Source organism: Merops nubicus, unplaced genomic scaffold, assembly GCF_000691845.1.
Source record: "Merops nubicus isolate BGI_N331 unplaced genomic scaffold, ASM69184v1 scaffold10705, whole genome shotgun sequence".
NCBI classification, from domain to species: Eukaryota; Metazoa; Chordata; class Aves; order Coraciiformes; family Meropidae; genus Merops; species Merops nubicus.
Window position 1 is genome coordinate 61,760 of NW_008611609.1, and position 19,223 is coordinate 80,982.

At 39.1% G+C, this 19,223-nt stretch overlaps 1 protein-coding gene across 2 annotated transcripts in view; it reads right to left on the reverse strand.

Annotated features, from left to right (window-relative positions):
• Positions 1-16,498, reverse strand: part of FAM53B (family with sequence similarity 53, member B) — a 48,243-nt gene extending 31,745 nt beyond the window's left edge. Inside the window, exons 1-3 of one of the 2 annotated variants that reach the window (XM_008941270.1) lie at positions 16,244-16,498; positions 9,191-9,245; positions 6,108-6,907 (exon numbers count right to left, since the gene is read on the reverse strand). In XM_008941270.1, the coding sequence (XP_008939518.1) occupies positions 6,108-6,907; positions 9,191-9,245; positions 16,244-16,321 (933 nt within the window). In that variant the 5' untranslated portion in view covers positions 16,322-16,498. Of the gene's footprint in view, positions 1-6,107; positions 6,911-9,190; positions 9,246-16,243 lie in introns of both variants that reach the window. The other variant, XM_008941269.1, reaches the window with a different exon arrangement.
• Between the last annotated feature and the right edge of the window lie 2,725 nt (positions 16,499-19,223).

The window sequence follows — 19,223 nt, forward strand, 5'->3', positions numbered from 1 at the left end:
ATTGCACTATGTAGTATCTTCCCCAAATCACAGCACACATGTCCTAGGCAGAGAACAGCCTTTGCTGACTGAACTGTACCCACAAGCAGAAAATACCTCTACCCCAAATAACCCGTTTGTTCCCATTTTGACAGGAGGCTATAGAGACAAGCTTTACATAAGCATCTCAAACTATTTAAAGCAAGATGTTTACTATTTAGAGAGCACAATCTGAATGAACTTCATGAGCCAGTACTTAGCCTACTTTTGCCAGTCTCACAAATTACACTGCTAGCATTGTAAGGGACTCTTGGTATCACCTCTGTCTTGTACATGCTACAGCAGCAGCCTGGGAAAAAGCCTAACACAAGGGAGCAGCTACTTCACCACACTGCACTTGTGTATAGCATGGTCTTTTGTATGTCCACACTGCAGTTCTACCTACAGCAGTGACACTGCCTGTGCAGCCTGGGAACACTGATTCTGCTACAACAAAGTGGATTACAGTGAGCAGATCTACTGTAACTATGCCTAACATGGCATACCTGGAAATTTTCTAGACAAGAATTCAAAGAATCAAGGTGAATGCTTCATCTTATTTTGCTTAATCTTAGTGAGGTCACAGTACAGCTAATTCATTTACCTATCCACATACTGACCATTACAGCAACCCCAAAGAGCAACAAAACAAAATTAATGCCTAATAATTCTCAGACAGCAACCACAAGTTTTATTATCCTGGTTTAGTTACTCAAAATAATTAGTGCCACATGTCACCCTTGTATCTATTTACATTGGCTTCTGCAGACTAACCCACACAAAGTAAAATTCAAGTAAGCAGATGCAGAGGTTCCTCAAGAGATCAGGAGATCTCTCTTCTTGCTAAGAAGGTCTCTGCACAAAAAGTAGCAGTCATTTGATCTAAGTTCAGTCACAGTACTCCCAATGTGTTCTGCCCACACGTGCCCTGTTCATAAAAGTACTGCCTCCTCAACACATCCTTCAGGGAAATATATCCACCCCCACCTTTCATCCCTACTTTGTGTACATCTTTTAACTACTGTGGAAGTCACTGTCAACTAGTCCCTCAGCTTATCCTCCTACCTAAATGATACCAGTCTTGCTGTTTTGGCCAGAGTTGACAAGTCTTTTTGACTCAGATGCTATCTTCTGTGAGAAACACTCCTCGCTTCACAGAGCCACTTTATCTGTGTGCCCTAAAGCATGAAGTCAATCACCATGAGGCAGAAACAACTAAAGCTCAATTTGCTCTAAGAATCAAAGTTATCCAAGTGTTTTGCCTATTCAAAATCTTCAACTCCAAGAAAAAAAATAGATCAAGCATTGAAGTGTTTGGAGAAGGTGACGATGAACAGTTTACAATCATTAAACTGTTGTGTAGTATTGTGGAGGTCCAAGATAAAGGGCTAAAGAAATAGATTATCAACAGAAAACAGACCTCTCAGCAGTTGTCAAGAGTTTGAACCCCTGATGCACTCTGCCCCCAAGATGCACACTGGCATGGCAGAAGCCAGGCCATCGTGCTGGAGGAAGTATCACGTTGCAGGTTCATTGTTCCTGCATGCCTCAAAGCAGCTGTTCTGTCGGGCAGGGTGCCAGGCTACCCAGCCTGGCCTGACCTGGTGTGGCCCTCAGGATCTCTCAGTACCAAGAAAACCCACTAGTGTAAAATCCAGACGACTTTAAAGCATTTGTAAGAAGGCAGAAGCACTCTGTACTAGGAAATCACAACTTCAGCCCTTGAGTTCCTTCACTATTTAGAAACCTTTAAAACTTTTGGTTGTTTTGTCTTGTTGAATGTTAATGCATGAGATGCCCTAGCACTGAATAGTTGAAACTACTCCTTACTTGGATTAAGGTAGGTATTTTGTATCAACTATTTAAAACAGATCAAAGACCACTTCAGAAAACATGTTAAAGAAGTCTGGGGTTGTTTTTTTAAGCATGATACCAAGTTTTGTTGGTTTGGGGATTTTTTTTTTTTTTTTTAAATCCCCCAACTACATACCACAGCACTGGGGAGGGAGCAGCACAAAAATGTTAACCACCAGAAAAGACTTCAAACTACAGTGTTGTTTGATTTGAAACAGAATTGAATCTGTCACAACAAAACTTGCTTACATACCACAACAACTGTGCAACCTCTTGGCTGTTCTTTGCTTGTCGCACCTCAGGACTGACTGATGCAACGCATAAAGCGGAGCACTCAAAAAAGCTCAGCAGCTTCCTCTTCAGTAAAGAATCAATTCTATCCTCCTACTGCAGTTCCCAGCCTAAATGCCACCTTTACTTCCTCTGTGGCAGCCCCTCTCATAGGGCTTATTAGCTACAGAAGAGCCCAAGTCCAAAAAGGCTTTTTGCCATGCACAGTCATACCGAAACACCAGGACGATGAGACGCCTGCTGCAGCGAAGGGCGCCCGACACTCCTTGTGGAGCCAGCTCCTCGGTTGGGCAATGGCTAACTACCAAACAGGCAGAGATACTGCATTCTGCTGTTCTACTACTCATACAGCTACTCTTGCAAACAGAACAGAAAAGGAAAAGTGATTTTGAGTCCTTTGGGGCAGAAAACAACTAACATATTTTCTTATCTTTTCCTACAGTCTTTTCCACTTGTTTTTACAGCAGTCTTCATGTTCTAGAAGGTCTGAAGTTTCACCTTTGTATTTTCAACTCCAAGTCCAGAAAAAGATCCTTCCAGAATTTAGCACTATGTGAGAGCTAAGCAGTGGTGTACAGCAATCTGCCTGATCATTTCAATCTATTTCCACATACATGACTTACTCATTTTATTGAATATTAATGAGTGTTCCCTATGAGAACTGAAGATATAGCATATTCTTTTCCAAGAGTGCATAAAATCTAAAGTGGAGAATGAGTACAGTGAAGTAAAGTGTGAAGGTCTCTGGAAGAAAATAAAATCAAAGTATATAAAAATGAACAGCTGCCTAATTTCTTTCCTTCTTTTAAATTAAAGAACAAATTATAATATTAAAAGATGCAACAATGGAAGGAGCGAACCATGAACAAGTACAGACACTAAGGCCAGTCTCTAAGGATAAAATAGTCTGAATTTACTTACCTATGAACCCTAAGCTTAAAAAGCAATGGCAATGGTAACATTGTTTTCAGAATTATACTGTTTTCTAGCACTAATTTAGCAAATTAGTCGGGACTGAAGCAGCAAATCAAACATTTTCCAGTTCTCAGCTAGAAAAAAAGTTCACTAATGCAAAAAAAAAAAACCCACCCACAACCCATGAAATCAACAACAAAACACCAAACTATATCCACCTTTCATCCCCTTCTCAGTCTAAAGCTTAACCCAACCACAGCTATTTAACATCTCCATTCAGGTATAACATCACTTGCTTCAGGTTAAATAAATCACTTAGTGCTGATAAATACTGATTTGAGAGAATTCCTAGCCAAGAAACCTTGAGTAACTTTGGCAGGTGTTTCAATGTCAACCTCTCAGGACTGAAGAGCATTGCCAGAAGTGGCTGGTGGACCAAAAAACAGCTGTAGTTCTAATATACCACCTCCATGTAAAGTAAGAACTCTCCTTCCCCAGCACCTTCAGACCTGTTGTAACATGGGTCAGCTATGATTTAAGTTCTCCACACTCAATACTAATTTTCTAATTACTGATCTGGTTTTGAGCAACTATTTGATAAGTTCAGCTTTTTAGGAAGACTTGAGGGCATCAGAATATTTGCAGTAAAGCTTATAACAACAATTCTTAAAAGCAATTGTTTTCAACATAGGTGTTTCATAAACTGACTTAGAAGTAAAGTCGAAATCGCAGAAAAAAAATAATTTTTAAATAATGAGCCATCAAGACACATGAAAGAAAGGTCTTACTGAACTTCACCTTATCCTAGTCCTGATCTTCACTGAACTGTGTGCAGATATAGGACACATCCACATCTCCTTGTATGACACTTCAAAAGAAGTCTTCTGTAGTATTAGTCTATATTATTCTGCACAGCAGCAATTTTAAGTTTAGAGCAAAATGCTTAAGACCACAATGCAAGTTTCAAAGCATACACACCTGCAAGGATCTGGGGCATGTGGAGAAGGTAGGCTATGAAGAGATGTTAAGACTTCTAATAGTGTAATAAATAAGCAAGCTGTCATTCTAAAAAACAGCCAACATTTCTAGAAGACTTAATATTTCTTGAAATGTTTTCAGTACTTGCATAGTTTTTAAACAGATGTTTTCATTAATGGTTAGCATGTTTGGAAAGTGATGTATTTCCAAACTATACTTTGTGCCTTTGACTAAATACACAGTCATATCTTTATTGGAAGGTTCTACTGCAACAGCTGGGAAAAGAAAACCTGTAAAGCTTTGACACTGTAGAATGAACTTTGTTGCATAAACTCTTCATCTTATCACTAAAACATAATTTCAAAACAGGTCTTAAAGGAAAATGTGATCAAGACTGGCTGAATATTAGTCTCATGTACTCATCAATTCAGCTGCAAATCTAAATCAACAAAAAGTCTTCTGTAGACATGGGCTATATCATATTTTCACCACAAACACTATTATACAGACTATTTAGAAGGGGTAACATCTGAGCAACTGAAGCTATTCTGCCACTCTGAAATACTGCATCTCACCTCTAAAGCTTGAAGAATTCAAATATCAAATCTAGCCAAAAAAAGAGCAAGTTTTAAAGTTCCATTTGGTTTAAATAAAGAAACCTGCAGTAGACCACACAGGCTGTTGTAAAGCAAATCCACTAATATTGCTGGCATAGATTAGCCAACTAATGTCAGCCATGATTAACAGAAAAATAAGCAAGATCTGATTAGCTAATGAGTAAAATTGCATCTTAACCGAGAACAGTGTCTAGTCATGTCTGGTACCTTGTCAATAAGTAAGCAGATCATTCTGTATGGCTTGCCAATCGATTACCTATGCCACAGTTTCATCCTAACAAGCTGTATTTTTCAAGCAGAAAATCCTTTAAGGTAGAAGTTGTCTCACAAAGGTATGAGAGGGATGCTATCATACATGCTTTCAGCTAAGCAAAGTGGACATAAACTAGTTAGTTCACTCAGTGAATATTCCACAGTAGACAGTTCCAGTTGCAGTGTCTTTCCCCTGTACATTTTTATGTAAAGCCATTTTAACCAGAATCCCATTCTACTCAGCTTTTCTTCTGCACAGTGCAAGTACAGGAGTACAGGTGCAGAACTATTTCATTACATTTTTATTGCTACTTCTAATCTGCCTACTCCTCACTGCTCTTAACAGATCCACTCACACAAACCTCTCGAGTTCTGTGCCTACTGAAGGCAGGAGGTCATACTCTTACAAGCATCAAGTGTCCTCTAACCATAACCTAAGACTCAATTTTACATCAATGAGCACCTTCAGTTTTAGACTGTAGCATTTGCCTTTGGACACAGAAGCTTTGAAAAAATGAGCTGTGTACATGCATTCATATTACATGCAAGGTACAGGTGCAAACTGCAGTTTAGTAGTAAATCAGCACTTTTCACAGGAGTAGGGAAACAATTCTAAATCACTGGAGTTACACACCTCTCCACTGAACTGGAGCATCTGTAACTGCTGTATTAGAATGTATTTCTACTTCTGACTGCTTATTAGCAGTTTGTTTAGCTAATTCATTTGCATAGGGGTTGGTTTGCTTCTATTTAGCTTTATGGAATTACTGAAACTGTAAAGGAAAGCTTAAACAGATTTTCACCAAGATGACTTGGCAATTAATGCATGCTCTTCTCATCCCATTGTGTTCCCACAGTTTTTTGCTACTCTGTCTACACACCCCCATCCCAGAACTCCCTTGCACTTTCAAAACAAGACGTTTTCCTTCAACCTCTGCTGCATGCACCTTTTCATAGCTGTCTGTGCTCCATACCAAGTAGACTGGACTTCAACAACTGGGTTTAGGGAGAAAAAGGTTGCTATATAGCACTGGCAAGCGTAAGAAGCCTGCTACACTGCTGAAGGTGATACGTAACTGCACAAGAACACAAGCAAATCTGTGCCAGCTACACATTAGTTCATCTAGCAAGAGCCTTCCTGCAAACGTTCCCTTCCACACAGCGAGGAAAGTAAAATCTCACCCGTGTCATTTTAAAAAAGTCCAAGGAGGGCCTGTTCCACCGCACGTCCTCCTCCCGCCTGCGCTTTAGCCGGCTCTTCTTCTCGTTGAGGACGCACGGCTGCGAGCGGCACCGCAGCAGGCCCTGCCGCCGGCTGAGCTCGGGCGTGGAGGTGGGAGTGCTGTTGGCTGAAGGCAAGAGATTTCCCGTCTCGGTGATGTGCTCCTGGGAGAGGGAGAGGCGGCGCCTGGGGTTGAAGTCGCCAGGGCCTCCGGAATTCCAGCGGGTACTGGAGCTTGTGCTGCCCTCGCTACTGTCCACGAACCCGCTGCTGGCGGAGGAAGGTCTGGGTACTGGTGAGGTGTTGAAGCTGGTGATGGTGAAGACGTTATTTAGTGACAGTACGTTTTGTGGCAGACTGATACTTGTGCTTCTCTGTAAGGTGGCACTTCCGTGACTGTTGCAGCGCTGCAAGGTAGCGCTACCACCGCTATTACACCGTCTCTTTGACACAGGAGTCCAAACCTTTGAGCTGCCAGGCTTCCAGGGGGACCGACAGCGAGCCAGCTCATCTGGCTCAGAGAGGGACCTACAGTGGCGTTTCGTTGGCGGGGCCAAAGGCTGACCCGAGTTTTCGTTGAGGTTTAATTCACTTATCCATCCTGACACCATAGACGTACTGGAAGGCTCCTGCTGCCACTGCAGGCTGCCATTACTGGCGGTGCCGGTGCTGAATGGGCACACTGGGAAAGGGTAAGCTGAATTCCTGGTTGAGTCAGTCTGGATTGGGCAACCCCCATTTAAAGCTTTCCAAGGACTCTCTTCTGAAAACAAAAGAAAGATACAGGTGAAACATGCAAAGAGATGACTTGTCTTAAACCTAGTTGAATGTAAAACCATTAATCAAACTTAAGCTTAAAAGGATGAGCCACAAATATCCAGCTTAATCAAAATTTCACGTTATTGTTACATAGTCATTTTAAAAGAGGTATAAAATCCAAAAAAGCTAAAAACTGAAGTATTTCAGGAGCCAATCCAGGCATTGCAGTATACACATCTTTTTAATGCTTCTTCCTGTACAGTGAAAGATTACATCCCTGTATTTCTTAGCAAGCAACAAGGAACAGCTTCCTTACCTACTTCCTAGTTCATTAGTGCATATCAACGAAAACCTGTAACAGTGAACAACCTAAGGTACAACCAAAATGGATTAACAAGTAATGTAAGAACCTACCAGGGAATGTTGGGGTTTTTTTAAATAAAAGATCAGGATAATCTCTTCATAGACTGCTGTCCTTCATTTGGCTGTTATTCTTTTCTATTAAGAACACCTTACTAAATAAGTTTCAAAGAAACAGGCATCCACATTCTGGGGTGTGAAAAGCTTTACTTTAAATTAGAAGCAGTATGAACTTAAACCAGACTGCAGATTGTTTCCTTTTTTGCTCATAATGCAAAGTGTAGGGCAGGAAAAAAAAAAAAAAGTCTTAATTCAATGCATAAAATAAGTATTCCTTAAGAACCTCCTGCAAGTTTCTCTGTGAATACAGACATAACCCATGGTGCACAACTTCTCATCTGAAGTGGCAGTGCTGGGTTAAAAGCAGTCTGCCAGTGAAGCCTCTCACTCTTTTGTAAAGCGTTTCTTTGAGAACATTCTGCACATTTTACAGCTGTTCCTCCACATTATACAATGAAGTGTAAGAAGAACTACAGCAGACTTTGGATTTGCAAATTGAAAAGCAGCAAAACTGTTGGCCAGCTAACAGTGCTTCATGCTTGGTTAGAAAATTTGCTAATTTAAACCAATTAGCCAAGGAAGTTTCACTTGTCCTGGCTTTGAAGAAAGAATATTTAAAATACCACGTTTTCCTCCTATGCCTATTTTAATCACCTAGATAAAGCTTAAACATTAAATACTTGTATATTCTTACAGTTGGCTGTTTAAATTTTAGAGTAATCAGATAAAAAGATTTGCTGAGTAGCTTTAAAACTTGCAAACCCAGATAGTTGCACATGTTCCATGCCCAAAGTATGTCATGGATTATCCTGTTTATTTGGATCTTATTTAAAGAACACCCTATTGTCTCAAAATCATTTAACTGTGCAGACAGCTGGCCTATTCAAACAACATGTTTTATTAGAATTCCTCTGTCCTTCCTCCTCCATTCTTTCAGATGGGTACAACCACATACTGTGCTTTGCCTTAAGCATGTAAGCTCTCTTCAAGGCAGGGACCATCCATAATTCAATGCAAGTAAAATAGCCAACACAATGGGATCCAGATAATGTCTGAAACTTCTAGCATCTACTGTAGGACAATTTCCTACTTTGGAATGGCCTGCTTTTTAAAAAATCCTTAGGAAAGTTTCTCCCAGGTTGGTAGTTTCATTTAAAGTTTGCTGTAAAAAAAATGCCCCACACCTAAAGAACTGCAAGTGTTTTAATTGCTTACATGGTAATGTTAATTTAATATAAAATACCATTTCCTTTTGAAACCTCATACAAACCAAAATTCACTTAACAGGGAATGACACCCAGCAAACAGAAATCCTCCACACTTAAAGACATAACAGAAAATGCAAAATGTCAAGTCTTTCCCTTAAAGCAGCAGAATGTTCACAGATCAATAACTGGCATTTTCACTTCTTACTGGATACAATTTGCTCTCATGCTAACTAGACCAAGGGGGCAAAAGCAAGTAACACTTGTATGAATGCACTGGACTTCAACTTTTGGTTTGCATCATGCTGGATATTCCATGTGGCAAAGCATGTAAGGAGGTGTGCAAAGATGTGAGAGCCTTCTGCTAGCTGAGCAACCTGAAGAGATGTTTAGCATGAAAAACAGCATGGCTGTGCTTCTGTACACCACAGCAGATATTGAACTAAAAAAAAAAAGTGTTAAGAGGGCTTTTACTATGCAAAGCAGATCACTAGTACAAAACTAACAACCAGCTATTCCCAGTATTGTTCAAAGACCAGCTTAAACCAGCAGGCTCTACAACAGCATGCTCCATCCCCCTCACCTTATTTACAAAAGAAAGGCTGCTTGCTATACCAATTACCTCAGTAAAACACAGCTAAGGTTTCTGAAGAACTTACCGTTGATTTCGAAAGGGAACAAGCTGCCACTTTTGTTCAGCTTCTCGGATGAGTACTGAAATTAATCAGAAAAAAAGTTTTAACTGTGCGAAAGAGCATAACACCTCAAGGAAACGTTATGAAGTTTTCAGTTTCCCTGTACATGCACTTTAAAATGTCTTTAACAGGACCGAGTATCTTGAAGAAGTTCCTCAACAGCTGATCTTTCTAAATAAAACCTCTAGCACCTAATTATTTGCAATGTTTTCTGATTTATTGCTAATTTTCAAACTGTTTCAAGAATTGCAACATTACCCCATGTGAATAAACTGCAAAATTAGGAGTGATAATTCATCCTTAATGAATAAGCTTTGAATCAATTCTAATTTCAGTGGAGAGGAAATTACAGCCTGACAATTGGGTTTCCATTTTCATCTTAAGGGTAAAAAGCAAAACACTTCATCTTAAACTAATTTAGATAAAACTATTCCTCTTAAATATACAAACCCTCAAGGGTCCCCAGAATGAACATTGCCCAAATCAGGCTTTACTAGCATTTTACATTTTCTTCAATTCAGCATAACAAAATATTTTCTTATTTCTTAAAGTACAAAAAAAAAAAATAAATTTAAAAGTACTATATGAAATCAGTTTATTGGTGATGATTCACTACCCAGAAGCAGTGTAAGCCATGCTTAAAACAAGGTACATGTGGAAAAGGACTTCAGAATTTATGATTAAGCTTTGTCAGTTGTATCTGCACAGTAAAACAAGTTTGCAGAATCATTTTTATTTTCTTAACTAATTTAACTTAGAAATTACTACAAAGTCATTCTTAACAGCCTACATTTTTCAGACACAGAACCGAGCTTGCTATCTAGCATTATTTATAACTCCTCTTTAGGAGTTGTAAATAAATGGCTTAAGGTCCCATCAGAGCCCAAAGGCCATTATTTATTCCCCCATCACCACCTCAAGATGGAGAGGAAGATTGCTTTAACAGAGAGCAGCACACTTTTATGTGAACATTGTTTTTGTGTATAGCTAAAGAAGATAGCATTGTACATACACTTCCTTTCCAGATACAAAGTCATTTTTTTAAACAAACATCCTTGGGCTACAAAGCTTTTCTTTCTGGCTGTATAGCAACACATGGAGTGCCAGTGACAACCTCATTCCCTTGAGCCCCACATAAGATACAAACGCTAAGCTCCCTTGGTGTTACTGTTTTAGAGGTAGGAAATAATGGAACTGATGAAAGGATAAGATTAAAAATCTGATTGTTTTCCTAATTTTTTTAAATCAGCATCTTCATACAAGAGGAGCCATTTGATTTTTACTTTACTTTGCATCTGTAGATGCCTTTTAAAGAAGACTACTTCAAGTAAGCAGCAGAAACTTAAGTTTGAATATCTATCAGATTTGCAGTTCATTAGCCCTGTTCAAACCATCTGAAATCTGCAAGCTGACAGCAGGAGCAGTCACTTTTACTAGTTTGAAACTCATAACTGCAGTTGACAGCTATATAGTATACACATTTTAGAAGCCAGCAGCAATCATTTACTCTCAACAGCTACTAAGGTATCATACAGAACACAAAAGCATGTTAAGATAAGAGTAATAGTTACATTTCAGCTGTCCCTGAAGGAGAAAAGAGACTTAAAGATAAGGTTTTTCAGCAAATTCCTCCCTCTCCAGTTTTCCCAAAATGAAAGGCAGTATTCCATCTATTCAACTATCAGATAGTAGCTAAGGAAAATAAATGTTTGGAACAAAATTTCACGTCAGTCTTAAACCTCATGTATTCTGAACCACATGGAAAAGGGCAATAAGAATGGCTTAATCATAATAACTAGGGACATTTAAAAGCCTGTTCACACAGGCCAAGATCTTGGATGTTTAGCAGGAAGAGAACCTCAAGGACAATCCCATGTGGCAGTTATTAGATTGGTATTTAGCTTTTACAAACAGTTGATAGCCAAATGCATCTTTAGCAAGATCCTCTTCAAAAAAGCCTGAGTTCGTAACCTGCACTTCAGCCACCTGAAAAGGCCTTGTCCATCAGGTAGACTGAACTGCACCTTTGTCAGCTGCAAAGCCCTGAAAGCATTTTTTCAAGGAGGGCATGGACAGAGTGGGATCACATATACACTATCTGTACTACAGAGAACAACTGCAATGTCCTCCAAGGCAGACAGCAACCTCATCCTTAGAGCTATTTCTGATGAGCTTCCAGGTAAGTCAGTGCTCAGTTCAATGGCAGAGGAGACATATTACAACTACAACTTGCACAGAATCCTGATAAGTTACAAAAAAGTGATGATTCTTTTAAGATTCAGACCAAAAACCGCTACCAAGAACGTCACTTGTGTCACTATATGCAGGAAATGGACAGTATGCTGCACTACTTCCAGTAAAAACACAAGGCACTGAAATAAGAGGTGACAAAGGAGAATAAGTAAAGAATCTCCTTTACAATATCTGCTTGATTGTCTATAACTGAAACTATAAATACTTGGAATAAATATCTCATAGTGTATTTTAATGATGCCTGGAACTCCAAACTTGAGTAGACTATCAGGCTGTAAATTGTTTGTAGGATCTTTTTATCTATACAGCACATGGCAGAAGTCCCTCTAGATATTACTGTAACAGAGCACAGAACCTGTTTATCAGCTCCCCTGGGTTGGCTACACTCTACCCTCCCCCATTCATTCCCTTTGTGCTATGACCTACCTGAAGCTTCCCGAATCAAGAGCTTGCTCTTTTTTTTACAATTATGCTCAAGCAGAGCTTGCAATTCCTAAGGACCTTAACAGGGGGGTCTGCTACCCTCTGTGTGAAGGTAATCATCCTTAGAATAAGGCCAAATTATTCAACAAGGTCCTTTTCCTGAAGAGGAAACTCAAGGGGCCAAGCCCAAGATGGCTTCCATCTATAGCTTTTTAGACAGATATTAAAAAAACAAAGATCTGATACCTCCTGAGAATTTTCCAGGGAAAAAAAAAAAAACACACAAAAAACCACAAACACACAACCAAAAGCACAAAAGAGCAGCACATTAAGATAGAGACATACAAAACAGTGAAAATTACAAGTTTCACCTAAAGCTGGAATCGGTTTCATGCAAGAAAGTGGATCCATTTCAAAATGAGTGTTCAAAAGTGGAATCTCATCTTGTGCACTTGGAGAGACTATGCCCGAAAGGAAAGGAATTGCATGGTGTGACATTTAGGACAGCACTGCAAGTTTCAATTGGTTTAGTAAGCCTTAGCAGCTGTGCTTTTGTTAAAATATTAACTTAAAAAAAGAAGTCTAGTCTTGAAGCAAGTAAATAGAAGAGGCACACAAGTGAGGCTGACAATGAATTGTAATTTACATCACTAATTTAAAAAGTGGTCTTTGCTGGCAAAAACCCAACTGTAAAAACAAAAATAATTCTGGCTATTCTTCTGCACTCCAATCTACTACATAAAGAACTTCACAGCCTGTGCTATCCTCATTAGACTCAGAATGACTTCTTGATCTTCATAATATTAAAATTAGTTTCTTTAATTTCAAGGCATTTTCTCCAGTTTCCAAGCATACTGGAGTTCCTCCAATTTATCAGCATTCCTCCCAAACCACAGGAAAGCCAGCATTTATTATTCAAGTACTAATTTAACTACCACCATAGAGATGTGACTGCCATTGTTTGAATAGGCCATGCCACACCATCTCTCTACCAAATATCCCCCAAATATGACTTGATAGTAAGTTGTGAGGAGAAGCATTTGACCTTTTCTCAGAATGTGAAGAAGTGATTGAGTCAAGTCACATCTTGAATTCAGCCCTTAAGCCTTTTAGTTAGTGGCCTGCTATCCAAGGAAGTCAGTCCAATTTTAAGTCTTTCAAAACAAGTCAACTTCATAAAGATTAAAAATAGTTAAATCCCATATGCACAGAAGGTATTTATAGCAGAGCATCTTCCAAATGCTTGTCTGGAGATACTCACATTTACTACTTAATACACCTTGAAGTCTTGTATCTCACATGCTTCACAAACCAGGACTAGCTTCTTATATAAATACTAAAAAAGTACAAGCTTAGCAAGAACATACATCAAATGCCTGAAGACTCCCAAGTTACGATTCAAGGTATCTATGTTCAAGGCAGTAGTTGGTTTCTATCTGATTTTACGATGCTGTCAACTCATGAAAGCCATAACATGCTCACAGAACATCTCACTGGGGGGATACTATTCTACCTTGTGAACTATACTGCACACTTGAGACAAAAAGCTTGGGACCATTGTCCTGCTTCTGCAGCAGGAAACCAAATCATTTAGTCTTTTTTTCTGAAGGCAGGTGCAGCACAGGACTGTACAACATAATTGAGCGCGCACTGGCCAAATTAATTACACCAGCTTGGAAAATTAGTGTGTCATTTAACAAAGCAGTGAAAAGCCACAGCCAGTATTTTACAACATACTCAAGCAAGGGGTGAAGAAAGGTACCTGGTCATACAGCTTACACAATTGAAAGAGAGTACTATGTCCTATACATGTTGTCTTTATGCCCAGCTTGGCTAACTGGAAGGTAAATAGCTTTAAAAGAGCTATTCATTCTCTCTTTTATAACCCTCATTTACTAGCTGTATTACAGAACAGCTCTTCCCCAGCTACTTTATCTACTTGTGCCAAGACAAGCACTTGTGCAGATGCACTGTGAAACCCAGTCACATTAAACCAGTCACGAAAGGTTAGTTCTAATCCTCAAATCAGCTCACAAGATGATTCACCACAAGGTCCCAAAGAACTTTGTGCCAGCACAAGTAACAGCAGGTGCAGGCAAGACCATTTCAGAATTGCTCTAAATTGCTGTTGCTATTAGAAGAAACTACAACATTAACCTAAACTTCTTTCCAAAAAATTTAAATGTGCCAGGTTCAAGCCCCCCAAAAGCAGTCCTCTTCCCTTATTAAAACTTAACTGCTTTCTTTACTGGTGGAAAAAGTTATTTTATTATCTTAGGATCACATTTTAGTCCAGAAGCCATCGTTTGCTCCCATGAATCTTTTTCAGATGGGAGCAGCCTAGTTGCACTGTTTTATTCACGCTTGCTTCTCCATTTCCACACCTCATTTCATGATTTCCACACTTGTTCAAGCAGCCGTTGTGCACAAGCAGAACCTGTTCCTGGCCCCAGAACTCAAGTTTCTGCAAGAACTAAAGCATTTACAAAACCATTTACTTGACAGATTAAAGGAGGAGAGGAACAGGAAAAGGGTGAGGACTAAACCACCAATAAGACATCATCTGCCACTTTTCACTCCACTCATTCTTTTTCATGCTTCGTTGTAAGCACAGGTAAGGGCAGGAATAAAAAACAACCAGCCCACGACACATTACAGCAGGCCAACACTCCTGCATAGACTCTACATGGTGTAAAAGCAGTAAACACATCCTTCCCTACTCTTGCAAGTCTCCAGTTCAAAAGCTACAGTGACTATCTGTAAAAGGACAGCACAGCTTCTGAATTTATGCAAACTTCAGTGCCTCAAAACCTAGAAACTGCAAGCTGCCACTACAAGTTGAGAGGCAAGCACTGCTGCTGGTTACAGAGCATCACTGACTCACACCTGGGCCCAGAGTTTAGTTTTAAGTAAATACTTAGCAAATTACTTTTCAGTTCAAGAATACTGCTGTATTCCACTACAAGCTGCATATCACAAAAGCTTCAAACTAGGCAAAATAAGCAAGCTGAGTAAGGACTTCTAGAGAGTTGAAATCATTCCGAAACCTTGCATCTGCCTTTCAAGAATAACACATATTTAAGGTGAAGATAGTAGAACCAAGCTATTAGAAGAATTCTAAATGGACCTGTTACATTTTTTAAAATAAAACCTTTTGATTAATGTCTACTGTTAGCAACCTTACTGGACAAAGTATCAGGACAAAGGGTCGAGCATTCACACATGAGAATTACAGGTGCTTGTGCACAAACTCCACTACCTTCAGGATGTGCTTCACCTGGTTTTAGCTTGTGAAATAAGGAAGCAGTTCAGCTACTTAAGCACAAGGTACAAAAGAGACAGAATCTTAAAGTAACTGAACATGCTCCAGGTTCAATGCTTCATTATTTACTAATTAATAAAACCCACAGAACTAGTGTTGGACAATACGTCAACATTTAGTCAGTGTTTTTTTGTTGTTGTGGGTTTTGGATTCCCCCCCCTTTTTTTGTGTCCCACTGATACCCAAAAGTTTGACTTACAGAATGGTGCCACTGCAATTAAAGTCAGTGAAACAAAGCTAGTACGCTCCTTGAGAATATGGTCTCAGGATTCTTAGGTAGGCACCCAAAGTTGACAGGAGACTGTTTTGCATTATTCATTCTGGAGCAGAGATATCATCTCATTTCACAAGTGAGACGTGAAGAGAACTGACTCCTGAGTGTCAGAATAGCATGTTTGAACTATTCCATGGACCCAGATTAAGCCACCAGAAAATAACTCTGTAAATGTTACGAAATTTTTCAGAGCACAAGGCATCTGACACACTGATAAAACAAGGATCTAGTAGCATCAACACCACTCTGATCACCAGTAACCTGGCTTTCAGTTCAGCTGTTTACTTGATGACCTGTTCTGCTCAGTGCTGAGAGTTACCTACATGGTGGTCACTGATTTTTTTCAGTAAATACTGTTGGCAGATATTAAGCACTTGGCAATACAGAGCGAGGAACACTTCACCACATACCAATACTAGTGGTTTTTCTTAGGGAAAAAGGAATCCTGAGAAGTTTTGATAGTTCTTTTCAGACATTAGAACATTTCAGTTTGTGAAGAGAACAGGCTTTTTGCTAACTTAAAATGAAGCTGTAAGGTTAAAAAAAAATAATCATTAAAGAAGGATCATAGACTGAAGTCTCACTTTTTTCCCCCCTTATAATTCTCACCCATTTTGCAAACCAGTCTTAACCTAAAGAGCTGAACTCCGACTAACCTCAATTATTGAATTTATCATTTGGTTTTGAGTTAACTTTTAATCTTTGTACTTCACACTTATTGCATGTTATTTTGGTAGATCCTTACCAGATTAATATTGTACGTTTTACATGTCAGATCATCCAAGCTCTGGTTCTGCAGCTTTTCTGTTATTAGTGTTACCATGGTAGTCGTTCCTTTTCCACTGCTGACACAGAAGTGTTGGAAGCTCTTCGGTCTCTCGTTTCAACACTGATGAGCCATTTCTGGTTTGGTTTAAGGTATCAAGATTTATGCTTCCATCTTACCGCCAAAGTGTATTTCCGAATGCCGTCAGTGTATCATGTCTGATTTTCTGCAAAATTACAGTAGAAAAAATAAAAAGTCAAAAAATCTATATACATCATAATTAGCGTTGTGATAACAGGACTCTTGTTTGGACCATTGATTTGTAAAAGTATACCTTTGGGACCACTGCTATTGCCTGGCATTTCACATTACATGTCTCCACTCATGAGAGAGCACTCCTGTTGAGACTTCACCGATTACAACTTCAGAAGGGACATGAGACTCACACATGGTAAATATCACAATATTGACCATTGCCTACTATTAAATTGATTCCATCTAGGATTCTTATCCAAGGAAGAAAGATTTAAGCTTTCCCTCATTTAAGCTACTAAAGTCCCAGCCAGGTACACTACAATAACATATGATGATATTCTAGAACTATGCATATCTCTGCCATACCCTTCTGTTGTTTAACACCATTTGCCATTTTAAGAAATTCTACCCTATTGTTTCATTGCTAAACCCTCCCTAAAAAGAAGAGTGGAGCAGTTGGCAGCTCAAATGCTGTATCCACTTTCCAAAGCCTCAGCCACTTTAGTATGTTCCCTGTGGTTTTTCTTTTTTACAGGTTATGTAATTGCTATCTGTCAGCAAACACCAGATCTTCAATTTGTACGCAGGACAGATTACCTTACACGTAAAAGCCTCACTGACAAAAGCTGAGAGATCTTTATTCTGTGAGCAGTCATCTAAATCAAAAGCACCAGGTTCACTGACTGCCTCTTTCTATCCCAACCATTCTCTACAACAATTTCTTCCCTCCTCTCCCCGCAGCATCAGTAACCCTTAACTGCTGCAGTATCATTCCTTGCTGTCTTCCATAAGCTTTTAGTAGCCAGTTACTTTTACCACAGCAAATGGACCTCTGTGCTTTCCTCAAACTCCATCTCATTCCTCCAGTTCTCAAGAACCACCAGGACAAAACCACAGGACTTCAGCTTCATCTTCCTCCTTCTATAATCAAGTCTTTCAGACTCACCACAGTTCTCAGGTTTACTTTAAGTTTTCAAATTCAAAGACTACATTAGTATGAATTGAAAGTACTGTGAAGAAATTGCAATGAACCCATCTTCCCATAACTTTGCCTTACTGTGTTAAAAACATCTTTTCTCAACTCATGCTGATAGGTCAGTGACATGCATTAGCCATTCTTGCTTACAATTTAAGTTGGTCAATCATATTCAGTTACTGTTTATAAATAATGGGAATAGATCCACACAGAGGTATTTGCAAGTTTAAACAAAGCAATGCAAGCCTTGGGGAAGGAACCCTGAGGCTGCTAGGACCAGAAGTTTACTTCCATTTGGTAGGTGTTTAAGTCTACAGTAAAAAAAAAAAAAAAAACCAAAAAGAGAACATCAGACAAGAATGATGTTTCCATAAAATACTGCCTCTTTTCCACACTGCTGCTTATCAGCTGTGTAAATAAGCAGTAGTAGCAAGAAATTCAAGCCACTTGAATCCATGACTCAAGCTAAACCCATTTAAAAATAAGATATTAATAGTATTAATGGTAATGTTAGATTATCTTTTAAATCTGTTGTCTTTGAGTACATCCTCAGATATGATTTTCATATGCTAACCATACACCTACTTCACCTTCACAGAAGTCCGCTATGTAACAGCCTCCCTTAGCTCCAGAACTTCACAAGAATCTTCATTTCTGCCCATTTTTTAGCCTCATTCTCCTATCTGCTTTCATTTGCTGTAAGACAGGATGCTTACAAGTGCTCCTCAGCCAGAAATAATGCTACCTGAGATACCTGGAGATTCCACTAGGCTGTTTTTACTGAGTAAGTCCTATCTTTCAGGAAAGCACCCAACAATATAAAATACTTACCACATCTTGCTCAAAAATTATGCCAAGTGAAATATCAGAAACACTCAAGTTCACACAGTCACTGGTAAAGGTTGCATATACCCTTTTCAATGTAAGCATCTGCCAGCATTAAGTGCAGTTCACAAAATGGTTCCCAAGTTTAAGAGCAAGTGTGTGAACAGAGCAGTATTTAGAGTGGCACAATGAAACTTGTAACATTCCTTTTAAATATGGTGAAGTTTAAACCACAGCCAGAAATCCAGAATACGAGTCAAAAAAAGGCCGACCAGGGGTCAGAAACTGACCACATACAGACCAAAAAGATACTGAAGCTGAGGAGCTTAGTAACTGGCACAAAGACTTTCAGATTCATTTTAAGGATTTATATTTCCACAACCAAAAAGACTACTACTAAGAATAAGTGGAGAAGTTAAAAGCTGTTTAATTACTTTTCTGTTTGGAAGGGCCATGTAGGAATTTGTATGTTTTCTTCAAGGAAAATAGCAAATCCAATAAAACTACCAAAGATGGGGGAGGAACAAGGTTTTCATCTGTAATAAGTTAACTACAACATAGTTTTATTTTGCTTAGTTCTTCTAAGCTTCAAATGTTTCACTGAAATTTTAAGTCAGCAAAATAAAAGTTAGAATGAGAGAACAGAAGGAAGGGTATTGGTCTTTAGTTAATGAACCAATACATTTACTTGCACCAAAGGTTAAAGGAGAGGGAAATGCAATCACAGAAGCTGAATTGTACAGTTATCCACACTGTTAATTCTACCAGCTACCGAAAATCATACTTGAGAGTTGCAACCATTCAGGTCCTTCCCGACACTATGTTAACCCATCAGTTCCAAAACACAAGCAAAGTGGAAACTCCAAAGGAATTTTAGCATTTTAGCAACTCACACTTAAAACA